Source organism: Danio rerio, chromosome 17 (genome assembly GCF_052040795.2).
Source record: "Danio rerio strain M-AB ecotype USA chromosome 17, GRCz13ab, whole genome shotgun sequence".
Lineage (NCBI taxonomy): Eukaryota > Metazoa > Chordata > Actinopteri > Cypriniformes > Danionidae > Danio > Danio rerio.
Genome location: NC_141037.1, coordinates 31,979,242 through 31,995,986, shown reverse-complemented (window position 1 = coordinate 31,995,986; position 16,745 = coordinate 31,979,242). Strand labels below are relative to the sequence as shown.

The 16,745-nt window shown below is 36.4% G+C and overlaps 1 protein-coding gene across 10 annotated transcripts in view; it reads right to left on the bottom strand.

Annotated features, from left to right (window-relative positions):
- nhsl1a (NHS-like 1a) overlaps positions 1-16,745 on the bottom strand; it is a 67,473-nt gene that overhangs the window by 38,068 nt on the left and 12,660 nt on the right. For 4 of the 10 annotated variants that reach the window (XM_087290693.1, XM_087290686.1, XM_087290695.1 and 1 more), the window contains exon 1: positions 6,872-7,161. The exons of 2 other annotated variants lie outside the window; for them this stretch is intronic. In XM_087290693.1, coding sequence (XP_087146819.1) covers positions 6,872-7,025 — 154 coding nt within the window. In that variant the 5' untranslated portion in view covers positions 7,026-7,161. Of the gene's footprint in view, positions 1-6,871; positions 7,162-9,427; positions 10,081-16,745 lie in introns of those variants that run through there. 4 more of the 10 variants (XM_087290692.1, XM_087290684.1, XM_087290694.1 and 1 more) reach the window with 2 other exon arrangements.

Genomic DNA, 16,745 nt, shown 5'->3' with positions numbered 1-16,745 from the left:
GTAGGCTTTGCTAAGCTAACTCCAAAAAAAAAAAAAAAAAAAAAAAACATGGTCTCCCTTTGCATTAAACTTAGAACTTTTTACATTTAGAGATGTTGTTTATGTTTACACAGCTACATTAAACATCAACTAAAGTTTCAAATATGATATCATAGTGGACCACCCCTTTAAAAACACTTTTACATCAAGGTTTGAGATGCCTAAATAAAGTAAATAAACCAATTGTTAAAAAAAATAACACAATACAACAAATAGAAATCATTGAGTAACTGTATTACAATCAGCCTCTGTGTTTCCCTATATCTCTTTAAATCATCTTGATTTTCTTGCACAGCTGTTTGTGGAAAAAGGATAAGCAGAAAACCCAGAGAAATATGATATGAGCAACTGATAGTGAGACAGTAAGAGAATTGTGCTCAGTAATCTCCAGCAACTGTAACAGTCCAGATAATTAGTTCAGCCCCAGCATGGGTGACGTGAATCTAGGAGTGAACAAATCCCTCACCAAAATATATCAACAACTCACTCCTGTACTGTATTTCCGCACTTTTTGTTTGCACAGACAAGCTGGATATAATATAATCATCCATTTCATCGTGATCAGATCTGATTAAACTCCATCCGGGGTCTAATCCAAGCCCTTGAGCTCAATTCTTTGGACGAGCGCCAAAGTCAGAAACTGGTCCAGAAGAGAATTCCAGCAACCAGAAGCTGGCCTGCCAAAAGCTCAAACTTACATGCTGTACAACCACCCTGGCCCAAAGACAGCTTTTCACAGAAATACTATCACATCCTCATAAATCTAGGCTTATCGTTTAGCATGCCTGGCAGAAAACGCTGAATGAATGTCCGTCCTGTGTTCCGTGTTAACCTAAATGAGTAACATGCACATTTTATTGAAGTTAACAGTGTGACGTGGCCACTGTAAGGGCTTAATCGTGTAGCAGGAACATTCAGAGTTTTCAAAGTCTCCTTCCCAGAAATATTGTGAAGTATGTGTTTGTGCGGTCATTGCTCATTGGTCCGCAAAGCATCTGGATTCACTTAATTAAATGAGCAGTTAAGCATTCCATAAGAGGTGGTGCTAATTTGCTAAGCTCTGAGATTCTGTTTTTTGTGAGAGCATAAATATCTAACAGCACGCTTATTCTGTTTTGTGTACATCATGAGACAAAAATAAAAATTTGTGGTACTTTCGAACTTCCTTCAGCAAATCACACAATCCAGTGGGTTTGAATCTGAATAGAGATTGTGCGCCACCACTTGGAGCTAGTGTGCACTGCTTGAGCCCCTGCTTTACTTTACTCAGACCGTAGAGTTGGATGGTTTTAACAATAGTTGCTGCATGGGGTTCCTGTAATCTGGCCAAAGGCACCTGCTGGAGCAGACAGTGCGTTCAGCTCAGTGTGCACAGCTCTATTGTTGTGTCCATTTGGCAAACTTCTGTTCTTTGTCATTCTTGACTCAGTGGACTTGACCTCATTCACATGAAGCTGTTTTGTGGGAAGTTGCTTGTCTTTTCATATCCTGAATATTATAAGTGTGTTAAAGTTAGACATATGCATATGTACAGCACCTGTGTATAGACAGTGTACACTGTAGTCTCTAAATATCTAAGGCCGAGGATTGTGCAATATTGACAAAAATACTTATACCTTAATATTTTAAGGCTTTCGTTTTTGTAAAAAATAAATAAAAAAAACATGGCAAAACAATTTTGCTTTGTCTATGTCTGTCATGGATAAATATTTACAATACTAAAACCACAAGTAAGTAACAGCAAATCTTGTAATGAGTGATGCAATTAATTTAATATATTTTTAAAAACTCGTTGTTTACAATTTTTATTACCTTAACCATTCACTTAAAGGTTTCAAATTGGTAATTTAATATAATAACACTTAGTAATTTTTAATTATCATATATGTGATAGCACAATGAATATGCAGTGTTCTTGCTCTACATAGTAATGCTGTAATGCCTGTGATAAACATAACATTTAAAATCGTTTATTTTAGATATTAATATTTAATTTCTAATTTCTTTATAGACTACTTTAAGCAATACAAGTATAATATTCACCATCAGATCAGTGCATCTCAAATAAGTCGTGGTGTTCATTTCAGCTAGAAAGCTGCTCTCATTACACCAAATGGAAGACATGCACAAATGTACATATTTTAGATACCACTTGTTTATATATATATATATGATATATATATATATATATATATATATATATATATATATATATATATATATATATATATATATATATATATATATATATATAGCCATCTCTATACATCCATGGACAATCATTTCTGCTATATACACTACTGGTAAAATGTTTGGGGTCAGTATAGGATTTTTAAATGTTTTAAATAAGCTTCTCCTGCTCACCAAAGCTGCATTTATTTCATCCAAAATGCAGTACAAATTGTGAAATTGTGAAGTGTTATTGCACTATAAAATAACTGTTCAAAAGTAGTTTATAGTTTAATTAAATAATTTATTTCAGTGATTTTAATGATGAATTTTCAGTTTCATTACTCCAGTCTTCAGTCACATGATCTTTCAAAAATTAACCAAACATTAATTATTATTAGCATTATTATTAATAATGGTAACAGTAATAAAAGCAATGATGACAGGAGTAATTATTTTATTTAAAACTACATCAAATAAGAAAGCAGTTATTTAAATTTTGTATTAATATTTAACTTTTTTTTTTACTTTTAATAAATGCAGCCTTAATGAATTATTCATTTATTTATTTATTTATTTATTTATTTATTTATTTATTTATTTATTTATTTATTTATTTATTTATTTATTTATTTATTAAACATGAAAAAAAAAACTGGCCCCAGACTTGACCGGTAGTGTAAATTCTAAACCTTGAGCTGTAAATGGCATTCTCTCAATTCCAGTAATTAGACTACCAGTATTCACATAAATGGACACACACACAGTACATAACTGTTAATAAATTTTGAAAAAAATAAATATTTCATATGAATTTTCAGTGTCGATTACTTCACAGTAGTGCGCCACATAGTTCATCCAATCATAAATAACTTGATTTCACAAGATCTTTGTACAGTGCAAACAAACCACCCATAAAACACATTTTACTGATGTTGCGTATCATGCACTCCCACAAAGAAGCATCTTGGAGGAGAAAACCATTCTCAGCTTTGTCAACTACACTTTCAAATACTCCCATCTGTCAATCTCTCAATGTTTTGAATGTACCTCATTCTTTCCACAATGTCATAAAAAAATCCAGTATCACCAGGAGACTTTTATTCAACAAATCTGAATCAACCCCAGTGGTGTTTCTGAAATGAAGAATGGCTTCTTTGCTTATTATCTCCACCCTGAAAATATGTGTGGGCCAAACTGGATGTTGCAAGGGATCAGACTCAGAATTTCACTAATGCAGAAGGGAGGGTCGACTCCACACATGGCTTGTGACTGAGACCCTCATAATGGGCTGACATATCTGGAATGGCCATCATTCTTCAGGCTTCAAGCCAACCCTGGCTAATGTCTACGATTCATAACTGTCACAGGAACTGTGCATGATATAGGAAAAAGTGCATAATAAGACATTTATGCTAGCATGAGACTCAAATGCAGGTGTTTTAACAATTAAGCCCGGATAATGACTCTGCGATTTGGAAAAATGATCATCACGACAGCTGATCTGCCCATAAGGCCTAATCTAATGCATCTTTAGGCCAAAGCAAGCAAGAACAACTCAAAATCCCTCTACTTGAACAGATACGATGGGATGATTGGTCCTTTGGGGTGGATCGCAAAATGAGCGAGACGATAATTGGATTACCTCCAATCAGCTGCTCTGGCTTTTCTGGAAAACAGTAAAATGGAGCAAGAAGTAGGCGGAAACCTTTATCTAGGTCAAGGAAGCGTCATTGATTTTAAAAAACGACTTACACAGAAGAGCACTTTCAGGCTTTTAAAGTGAATTACACTTCACGAAATAGCAGTCCCTGGCTCCCACAAGAGTTGTCTCGACTCCTCATTTGAGTCACATAAGGACGCTGATTTGATTCAAGACCTGAGGAGCAGCTGACGAACAGAATGCTCTTTTAGCTGCTCATTAAGGGGCCGTTAAATCCATCTCTCCATCATGTGACACTTTTAGAGAAGCCTGTGGGTTGTGGGTCGCCGCATGCATTTGCACCCGGCGATTACACCTCTGACAACAGGAGTCAGTCCATAAAGCAACTTTACTTTATGAGAGCAAACGCACTCACTTAAACGCTGGTGTGCAGTGTGTTAGCGTACAATTAGCTTAAAAAAAGAAAATCCACAAGCGTTTTTGAGGGAAGACAGCGAGCGCTGCTGGTGTTGATGTGAGTGATATGAATGCACTTGTTTTGGAGCTTGACTTTAAAGCAGGAGCCTGTCTCAACCTGCACAGAGCCCTCAGCTACAGGCGGACCGCATCCAAGTTCATGGTGCTGCTGCTGCAAAAGGACAGCTTTTTGTAAACAACACTGCTGACAGAACAATGAGAAGTGCTTCAGGGCAGATTTCTTGCAATTTAGTGGATATGATCTTCTATATATCTATTGCAGTCTATCAGCTGAGGAGAATACTGAAGGAAGATGCTTTATTAAAGCAAACTAGCCAGAGGAAATTATTGAAAGTAGTGTAATTAAAGGTATAGGTGACCTAAGAATGAACATTTGCATTATTTGATCAAGGTGTTTGTAAACTTGTATGAGTTTCTCTCTTTTGTTGAACGCCAAAGTTATTCTGCGCAATATTGTCAACCAGACAGTTGACAAAACATATAGGGAAAAATATATTCTGCTGTCAGCTGTTTGATTTCCAGCACTTTCAAATATACCCAGCAGGCACACAACATCATAAGACCTTAATATTAGGTTAGATTTAGGTCATCACAACAGGTGATCAAAATTTAATGTCTAGTCAGCATCTAAGAACAACGTTATTTTGACGTCCAATAATGCCGTCAAATTACATCGATATTTGGTTGATTTTAGGTTTCGTTGGAAAGTGACCAAAATCCAACGTCTGAGATGTCATAGTGGTAATGTCCACACAATGTCAAGGTGTAAAATTATTAGACGTTAATATTTGGTTAATTTTAGGTTGGACATTGACATCGGCCTGACGTTGGCTTCTGACATCAACCTGATATTCATTTCCAAACAAAATCCAACGTCCCTACAACATTGGGGTACGTTGGGGTATAATGTTAATATGACGTCATGTTTACAACGTGTGGCTGCAGGGATATCTCAAATGTCCCCACAAGTATAGCAATACCAGTATATTATTGATCTCATGAAGAAAATAGCTCTAAAATGCAGAATTAACTATTTTTAAAATGTAAATATGCAGATTGTTTCATATGAGAATTGAGTTAAGGGGTAGGGAGATAGTTTGTGTATAAAACTTATTACGTCTATAGGATAAATAAAGATAGCTGTACAAGTACAGTATGTGTGTGTCTGTAGGGTTTTGTATAATAAAATAAAAGTGACTTTGTCAAACTGTACAGTTACATTTTTTAAGCTGGAAAGCTGACTTAAAACTACAGATAGTGAGATACAACACTCTGAAAACTGTAGCTTGAGAACTGTTGAACAAATGGTCAATTTTCTGCTTTTTCTTTTTCGAGCTTACTATCAAAATACTCCAGAGGTCAGCTAAACTACTTTTGAAAAAGTTCATTTTGAAAATCACTGACTCTAAGCAGCCATGACAAAAAGCACAAACTACTAACATGACCTTTGGGTCACTGGTGAATGAAAGAGGTGACTGGTTTTGAAAAAATCAGGTCACCATGCTGGGCAGATTATTTATGCTTGACATGAAAAACACACTGGTAAACAAAAATGCAGACAAGTAGAAAAAAGAAAGAACTGCTAAACAACAACACAAATCACCTCACCATCCATTCAAAACAATACATACTCACACATACTCACAAGCAAGCTGAATAATTATGCATGACTGAAAGCTATTTCAACAAAAACTGAAATCAACCAAAAAATGAAAGTTTGCAATCATTTTATGTTATTTTAATCCTCTAAAACTTGAAGAGATAGTTCACTCAAAAAACAAAATGTACTCATCATTTACCCTTCAATAATTCCAATTTATGAGTTCACTAAAGAAGATGCATTGAAAATCTGCAAAATAACCACTGATCTCCTCAGGAAAAATACAATGGCTGCCTTATTTATGACTACTGGTTTCCAACATTCATCAAATGCATAGAAAAGAATCTCACATTTTCTTAAAAAAAACATTTTTAACTGAAAAAGTTCATAAAGGTTTGGAACAATAAGCATGAACAACTGATGACTAATCTCAATTTATTGCTTAACGACCCCTGCAAATGAAAGCAAAACCCTTTATACACTATTTAAAGACCAAACAAGCAACACAAAATACCAGCACAGAGTCAAAGCCGCAAAGAACGACAATGCTGCAACACTTGCATCTCAAACTTTCAATGCCACAGAATAACTGTTCACCAGAGATCACATGAAAGACAAATCGGATAAAACTTTCCTCCTTCCCTATAAACAACCCACTCATCACCTCAAAAACTCTGGCACGGTCACCATAACTTTTCTGACAGATTCCCCCACCGGCAGCCCAACTTCCTAGCAGCAAAACAAAGAAACCAGAGGAGAGAGGATCGCTTTGAAACTGAGCAGGACGTTAACTAACAGCTGAGCCTAAATCCCCTCCCTTTGTCTTCAATCAGGGACTTGTTACACTCCAAAACTGCAATAACTAATGTCTCCAAGCTGTTCTTTGTCTGATTTTCCTCCGGTTTGGAAGATCTGCCACTTACCTCTCAGACAGAACATGGTCTCCTGCCTCTCCCGCTGTGTGTTGGTATTTGCTGGGAAGTGTGTCAAAAGAGTTTTGCAGCGCACTGTCCTCACACAGCCCAGCGCCCCAGCCGGAGCAACTGCCCCCCCCAACTTCGTCCCACACAGGTTCATAGACACTATCTGAGCCCCCCCTCTCTCCTTCTCTTTCACCCACGTATACACAGGGTGGCAACCTGCCAGCTCATGCGCTCTGGGAAAGTGTTATCCAATCCCATGCTCCTGCCGTTCCACAGGACTGACACTACTCCAGGACAAAGGACAGAGAGGTGGAGAGATTGCGGGACAGAGAGAGTCTCACTCAGTTTGGTAGACCCCCTCCTTTTCTGCCCCCCTCTCTCTCTTTTCATCCTCCGCTGCAGCGCCGCAGTGCATTGATTGTTCTTAACGTAGCTGTCAGCAGTTCAGCCGTCGCTGCCTTTTGACACGCAGTTAAAGTTAAATATAGCTAAATCCCCTCGACTCAATTGTTTGTTACTGAAATAAAAGGTCATTGTCCTGGGCTGTCATCAGACACTAATGCTTAGACTAATAGCCCAAACACACAAAACATGCTTTGTGTGATGCATTTTGACCATGTCATGTGCAGGTAGTTAATCTGATAACATGTCCAAGCAAACACACGTGAAGTAGATTCATATACACAGATTTTTCTTGTTTAAGTTACACGCCATAAGACTGTAGTCAGCTTAACTGCTGTCCAAATGACAGCCTTGTTTTTAATTTAGCCAAAACACTACTGTTGGCTTTGGAGGGAGTTTAAATAGGATGGCTTGGCTAATTAAATTAAACTGTTAACCTTGGACTTGTCACAAGAAAACCTCTCACTATCACAAGGTAAATAAAATCACGTTCCTGGGAACTTTTAGAGTTATATCCTGCAGAAGGTTTTACAAAGCATGTGTGATGGATATATTTTGATGATTGATAATAAAGCGTATTTGGCATGCTGTCCCGGAGAGAGCCCTGAGATTAGAATGTCCTCGAGTCCTGGGCTCCCTCCCATTTGAGGGTGAGATGGGAGTTTGAGCTCAGGTAGGTCTCAAGAACTCCCCTGCTTGTGAAAGTGTTAAGAATAGTTAAGAGATATAGCTGGCTAAGAGTTTGTCTTGTGATGCCACTTTGGATTAGTCAATTCACTTATATTGCATGTCTTTTGACGGTGGGAGGAATCTGGGAAACCTGGGGAAAACCCATGCGAGCACAGGGAGAACATACAAACTCCACACAGAAATGCTGACTGAGTGAGTGGTGTTCTTGCTGGAAGGCAACAGTGCTAACCACTGGGCCACCGTGTCAGGGGGAGAAGTAGGGGTGTAAGGGGGGATTCGTCAAGAAGAAGATGACTGAAGTGAAAAACTTAGCATATAAGTTGGTATTCGTCTGATTTGGCGCAATACAGTGTGTGAAGCTGATGCGGGAAACTGCACATAAATTTTGTGAAGTGAGACTATTATTATTTGTTTACTGTATTATTATAATGCAGCCTTGGTGAACAAACAATAAGTAAATAGTCACTTCGCATAAAAAGTGTGTAAACCTGTTGCCATCAAAAAACAACAAGCTGACTTTACTTAAAAATGGGGGAGTAAAAACTGATGACTTTTGCTGACATTCATAGTTATGCACATAGTTTATTTACCTAATAATTGTAAACCTTTAACTGCCTGCTCTACCAAATAGTTGACCATATTTTAACCATTTTAAATAATGACTGTAGAGAATGACTGTTTTAAATGATGGTGTACACCACACAGAATTGTTGGTTCACAAAAAAATCTATCAAACATAATCCTGTTGCACTACTACATTTGATTTTGGTTTTATTGTAAAAAAAAAAAAACATATATATATATATATATATATATATATTTGGAATATTTTATGGCATACTTAAAAAAGTGGTTTAGTATTTAAAAATGTTTTATTTTTATTATGTTTTTAAATAAATTAGTCTTACACTTCATATTTTTAGATTTTTTATAGTATATGTATTAATTCCGATACTTTTACCATAAACTGACGTATCAACCATTTGCTTGATATTTTAGAAATGATGGGATGTGTTGAAAAAGGATGCATTGAGTGAGTTAACTCAAGACATTAGGGGTTAAGTAATGCAATCCCAAAAATTTTTTTTTTTTTTTTTGGATGGGGCAGTTAAAGGGTTACTTTATTTACTTGCTTATTTTAAGTTAAGTCAACTAATCGTTATGTAGAAGACTTTTAAAACCTTCTATAATGCCTATAAAGTTATACAAATGAAACGTTACTCAGCTTTTTGAATGGTATTTTAGCTTTTTTTTAAATGATGAACAAGTGTCAAAATAACCACACTATACTCAAATCACTCCAACAAGATGCCTTTCCTAAGAATAAACACATGACCATTCAAGATGTACCTTTCGGGTATGAAGAAACCCTCAGCAACAGCTCTATCATTCCCAGTATTTTAAAGAATATGTGTAGAAACAACCTCATTACACAAACACGAGAGCCGAGTGTCCTCCCCTTACCTCTGCGATGGAGAGGTGCATAAACCCACTCATCATAATCGTCATCAGTGTCATCTTTGTGGCAGGGAAAGAAGCGTCCACGCTGCTCTGTCAATGAAGAAAGACCCATGGCAGCAATGTTTCGAGGTACAGGGTGACTCTTACCCTCTGCCCACTCCCCCCTGTACCTCAGAAAACTCCTCTCTCCCCACATCTCCCAGAATTAATGCCAACTTCAACCCAAGAGTCAGGCACGTCTCCAAATGCCCCACATTTCTTTACAGAACGCGTAACATCAGCTTAGATCACTCTGACATGGAGGGATTTATAAACACGCTTGCAAAAGCCAAGGGCGGGACCTTCTGTAATATCCATGTTCAGAATATTATGTTGAAACGCTCCACCACAAGCAGTGCGATGACTTTTTAGCTCCAAAGACGCATTCTTCTTTGTTTGTACAAATGTGTTTAGATTCCTTACAAGAAAAGTGCACTTTCAGGAAGTCCAGAGAGAAAGTTTAGATAGAACTTCCTTTGCTCCCCAGCTGTGACACGTTGGTGCATCGGCATGAGCAACTGTGTGTGTGTGTGTGTGTGTTTATGTGACTGTGTGTGTGAGTATGAGTGTGTGCAAACTCATGTGTTCCCTCAGCATGGCTGTGTCTGCTCCGGCATGATTTATTTTGCATGCTCTTTCTTAATGTAGAGCAAAATATACTCCATATGTTCTGCTGCTCAATGAATAAGGCGATTTGAAGTAATATTAAACTGAACAGCTCTTGGCTAAACCACAAGATTCGCACTCTCCTTGTGTCTAATCTTCATAAGACAACACTTTAGCGTGATCTATAAATAGATAAAGTAGATTAATCAATTAATCCGATTCATTTGGAGTGTCTTAGAGGTGACAGGGGAAAGGCTCTTAGACCTGACACATACTGTGTCTGTTATTATAATGAATTATTCTTCGTTATGGATTAACAGGTTTAAAATAATTCAAAAAAGCAGTGTAGAAGAGATTAATATAGATCTATTTAGTGTAAACAAAGAGAAAAGGTCTTGAAATGCTACTTGTTTAATCACATTATCAACAGTGATGCTGATTCTTTATAATAAAAATGCATTTTTTTCTTTTACTACAAATAAATTAACACATTAAACTGTAAGTATAAAACAAACTGAAGTTCTAGAACTATATTCACTATAAACATTTATTATAATTGTAAAGTCTAATCAAGGCGAGGCAGTGGTGCAGTAGGTAGTGCTGTCGCCTCACAGCAAGAGGGTGGCTAGTTCGAACCTCGGCTCAGTTGGCGTTTCTGTGTGGAGTTTGCATGTTCTCCCTGCCTTCGCGTGGGTTTTCTCCGGGTGCTCCGGTTTCCCCAACAGTCCAAAGACATGCGGTACAGGTGAATTGGGTAGGCTAAATTGTCCGTAGTGTTTGAGTGTGTGTGTGAATGTGTGTGTGTGGATGTTTCCCAGAGATGGGTTGCGGCTGGAAGGGCATCCGCTGCGTAAAAACTTGCTGGATAAATTGGTAGTTGATTCCGCTGTGGCGACCCCGGATTAATAAAGGGTCTAAGCCGACAAGAAAATGAATGAAGGAAGTCTAATCAAATTTTAAAGTGAAAATAACTGCGTGTTTGAAATGTGTCGTACAAATACTAACATGTCTCTTTCATTCCAAATGTGGCAATTTGTAATTTTTTTTTTTTTTTTTTTGCTGGAATTTAACACAATTTATATTTCTTTGTATTCTATATGCAATATTTTCTACCAAGGACATGAAAATACTGTTATAAAATTTTCAGTATGGGACGGAAAAATGCATTTTTGCATGTAGACATGGGAAAAAGTTGATTTCATATTTTGTCTGACTGGGTGGCAGGATTTTTTTTTCTGTCGAGTTCATGAATTATACACTACCCGACAAAAGTCTTGTGGCCTATCCAAGTTTTAAGAACAGCAAATAATAACTTGATTTCTAGTTGATCATTTGGTATCAAAAGTGGCTTATGTGAAGGCAAAAGCCTCTAGATTACGCTTATTTTACCAAAATAACATGATCATGCCTTGATGTTTAATTATTTGATTAGGAGAGTAAGGTATGACTTTGCTTTGACAAAGTCTGATCACTTAACAGAAATAATGTACAGCATAGAATATAAAGTCATGGTGCAGTGGAAAAAGAATTAATATTGTGTATGACTCCCATGAGCTTGGAGGACTGCATCCACATCACCGCAAAAAAAACTTATTAACAAAGTCATCTGGAATGGCAAGGAAAGAGTTTTTGCAGGACTTCCATGTTCATCAAGATTCTTTGGATTCATCTTCAATGCCTCCTCCCTCTTACCCCAAATATGCTCAATAATTTTCATATCTGGTAACTGGGCTGGCCAATTCTGGAGCACCTTGACCTTCTTTGCTTTCAGGAACTTTGATGTGAGAAGAAGTGCTATCCTGCTGAAGAATTTGCCCTCTCCTGTGGTTTGTACTGTAACAGGCTACACAAATGTCTTGATAGCTCAGGCTGTTGATGTTGCCATCCACTCTGCAGATCTCTCGCACGCCCCCATAATGAGTGTCCCCCCAAACCATGATTTTTCCTGCACCAGCAATTTGACTGATTTCTGTGAGACTATTGGGTCCATGCAGGTTGCAATAGGTCTTCTGCTGTATTTGTGATGATTGGGATGCAGTTTAACAGATGATTCTTCAGAAAAATCTACCCTCTGCCACTTTTCCAAATGATCAACTAGAAGTCAAGGTATTATTTGATGCTCTAACAACTGGGATCGATGACAAGACTTTTGTCAGGTTGTGTACATCTGTTCTTTATAATGAGTAACTTAAGAAAATCATGAATTTCAATTAAACAGTCATGCGGTAGAGATCTTAATTTGAAACAATCATTCATTACTATTATTAACTCCCTCAGATTACGGATTAATACTGTAATACAATTACAGTAGTTTTGTTGTAATAAATACTACTCTAAAAAAAAAGCTATATAATTAAAAAATATATATAATTACTTATTTTTTAGCATATTAATGAGCAACTGTTGAATAGGCTCTATGCACAGCTAGTTTTAAAGCCAACGATAAACTTCCAGTGAAAGCTTAATGTGACTATTTTCAATTTCACAAGGTTGTTTTTACAGCATTGATGTTGTAATGCAATTACAATACATTCAGTTAAATAGACTTAAGCATTCATTTAGTTGTTCAAGCGTAAAATGAGATGAAAGGCCGTTAGCGTCGTCAGAAGCAACAGGCTAGTGCCAAAATTCCATTGAAAGTACTGGGGTAAAATAAACTCATATTTTAAAGACATGGCGGGGGGAAATGTCATTTAATGCTTCTTGTCCTGTCTAAGAACCACTTCATTTCATATATATCGTATATCTAACAGGCAGTGAAGATTGCTGATTTTAAAAGAAATGTGACAATATTGTAATAGAAAGCCCTTGGGTTGCCTGGCTGAAAATTATAAGTCTGTGTGCATAAAGCCCATTGACAGTAAAATAATCTTTGTTAGTTAGAATGAAAGCTGAAACCATAATCATCAGGCAGAAAAACACAAAACAGATTGACATATTTTTTTAAAGTCTGTGGATGTACTTCCAACTGAAATATATAAAGAATATTGAGAAGTGGGCGGGGCACATCATTGCCTCATAGCAAACAAACAGTAATAGGGATGTGGTAAAGAATATTGAATATTAAAGTCAAACTTTAAACGCATGAAGGACATGGGTATTCATGGGTGAAGATTACCAAAACAAACTATTTTTTAGTATATTCACCTATAAAGGATTAACTGTTAACCTGTACACATATACAATGCAACAATGTAAGATAGCAAAAAAAAAAAAAAAAAACAGATTTAACATTTAAATCAAATAGTTTCTATGCTTTCTCGGGTTATACTTTATCTTATATTCTTACTATTGACCCAGATGGGTGCCACCAAAGAGATGAATGTTGGATATGGTGAGAAAATGTGTGCCAGTTGGCACAATCAGCTTGCCCATATTCCACTGTCTCTCAAAAGCTTTTGAAATCCAGTAGCAATCCAAATGTTCCAAACTGCTTACATTACATTAATCTGGACACTAAAATGCTCCAATGGCACCAGAACTGTCCCAGAATCTTAACTACTACAATTTTATACAGCACTATTCAGAAGTAATGCATGTAAGGTTGATGCTGGCTTTAAAATGCCATATTTTAATTGTCATAAAACTATTTAAACTGATTTAGTGCCACTGGATATTTGCGCTCTTAGCATATTGAGATGGATAGTTAATGTATAGTTACATAAAAAAGTTATTGTGATGTTAAAAGAAAAAATATAAATAGCTAATTATTAAAATATACTGTATATGTCAGAGCATAAAAGTACACAATCATGCAGACAGTACTGAATATAGCCTATGGCAGATGTTATATTTTAGCCACAAGAGGGAGCTATAAACCCAAACACAAAGCTTTTGCTTAAACGAAAACAGCTCAGAGTAACAATTACTAAATTTGTCAATGTCACTCAAGCACTTACTCAAAGTACCATTATGTTCATAACAGGAAGCCGTTTCTCATATTCAGGGATGATATTCAAGCCTTTAAAAACATCAGATAACCCATGATAAAATAAAGAAAGGGAAACACAAACTACGGAGCCAGAGCTGTAACAGATACCTGATACAGAAGCTAATCTGACACGCTTAACTGCCTTTCCTGTTTACACAAGATTTTCACTCCTGCACTGTTTTTCTGCCATTTTGCCCCATTTTTCCTTCAGGGACAGAAAGGTACTCCCCAAGTGCCCTACTACAAAACACATTATTCGTATGCTTGACAAGAACATTCTAAGTCAATTTTATATCTTTAGAATATATTTATTATGAAATTATTTTTATTATCGTTCATATTTTAAACAAGAATATCATTTTATTGTTAGATTATAGTTTGGGGTGTTTTTATGACAACTTTTCTATTGGCAAGAATGTTTCATAAACATGTAAAAGCAAATAAAGCTTAGTTGGGTCTTATATTTCGGTGCATAAAAAAGCATTTAATAAAGCTCAGCAACTATTGGATTTGGTACAAGGAGTGTTTGCTCTTGGCCCAAAGTTGAAATGAAATGGAAACGCAATCTGTTCCAGACCGACCACAACTGCGGTTTCACTTATGAGTGGGTCGACTCCACCCAAATAAACCAGTGAATTCACATCCACACATTCCAAAAAATTAATGTTGGAGGTATTTTGAAAGGCGCTTTCCTCGCTAAAGCAGGACTAAACAACCCCACGATCAGATGTTTTCAATTAGGATTAAATTGGAAAAAGGGAGCAGCAACAGCGGTGGAGTCGCATATTTCAGCTAAAAAGTCCAGTCGGATGGCCTTGGCAGACTAATAATCCATTTAAACCACATTAAGGGGTCTTGTTGAACCACAACCAATGACCTTAACTGACACATTTACCCTCATGCCCCTACTTTTACCTGTTATCACTCTGTTTTTTTTTCTTGGGTTTGTTTTCACACAGAAATGCTATAGTAGCTATCACTTACTCTCTACTGTGATGGGGAATTGGTTCAATTTAGAAAAATTACCACAACCAAGGGAATATTATTATTTTTACAAATTCCAAATTTTAGCATACTCACATTTATTATCTTATTATCTTATATACAAGTTCAAGTAAGAAATTTGTTTATGGATTTTCTGCCCATTTAATTGGTTATAAGGTTTCTGTTACTCTAAAGTCTCATCACAGACAAAGAGAAGTCACTGTCAGGAAATATTCACAAAATCAGGAGGAAGTTCGCAAGTCTGTCACTGTCCAATCTCAGTCTCATTTCTCTGATATATTCAGAGACCATATCTCTGTTTTTCCAGAATCACAGCTGTCACTACATGCTTCACATAAGGTCACCATCTGCAAGCTAGAAAACACTGTAGTATCTAATAGTGAAATTTTACAGTAATCATATACATAAATACAAGAACATAGATTTTATTTTACTCTGAGATACTTATCATGATTACATGAGGTTGACCTTATCATTCATGTCGTCATTCACATTTTTTTATAACAGATTCTGAGTCAGATTTTTTTTTGTTTCATTAAGCTAAAGAAACAATAATTTGACCAATAAATATGTGATTAATAGAGGTTCACTTTCCTGATTTGGTACAATTCTATTCACATTAGAGTGCACCGCACTATGCACCAAACCCCAGAGCACCCTTTTCAGGGCAGATTCGCGTATGGTTTGCAGGTACACATCCAAGATCAGAAAACCATGTTCACACTAGCGAAACTCTGGTGTCAAAAAAACCCTTTTGTGCGCACCAAATGTACTTGTCTGAAAGCACTCTTAGGTCTCTTTCATGACTTGTTGCACTTTAAAAGTCAAATACTTTAGAGCCTATTCTGCTGCTGCCTGTGACATTTAATGTATACTATACAATAAAAAATATAATACTAAAAAATCATAATAATCATTTCAGTAGCTTTAATTGTAATGAAAAAACTATTTAAGTTGACCATTAAATTTCTGTTTCTTTTCATACTTAAATGCTACTGTTAATCAGCATTTTTCTACTTACTTCATTTTATTTTTCCTATTGTTTATTTTTCCCTTTTAATAACAAACATAAAACAATGGAAATTACTAAATACTGATATACACTCACCGACCACTTTATTAGGTACACCTTCCTATACCAGGTTGGACCTCTTTTTGCCACCCAGTGTGGTTTTCTGCTGCTGTAGCCTATCAGCCTCAAGGTTTGATGTGCTGTGCATTCAGAGATTCTCTTCTGCATACCTCAGTTGTACCGAGTGGCTATTTGAGTTACTGTTGCCTTTCTATCAGCTTGAACCAATCTGGCCATTCTTTTCTCTGGCATCAACAAGGCATTTGTGCCCACAGAACTGTCGCTCACTGGATATTTCCTCTTTTTTAGACTATTCTCTGTAAACTGTAGAGATGTTGTGCGTGAAAATTCCTGTAGATCAGTTTCTAAAATACTCAGTATTTGATTGTCTTAACTATGTCTACAGGCCTAAATGCATTGAGTTGCTGCCATGTGATTTTGAAAAATTTGGTGATTGAAATTTGCGTTAACAAGCAGTTGGACAGGTGTACCTGATAAAGTGGCCGATGAGAGTATTTAATTTCTGTAAAGTAAAATAATCACATTGTGGTTAAAAATGTTCCAACTTATGCCCTCAAACAAGGTTTAAGTAAAAAAGTTTTTTTTCTTTTTGGCAACGCAGTTGAGGTCAGTAATAACTGTTCAATCTGTTAGTCATCCTTTTAGCT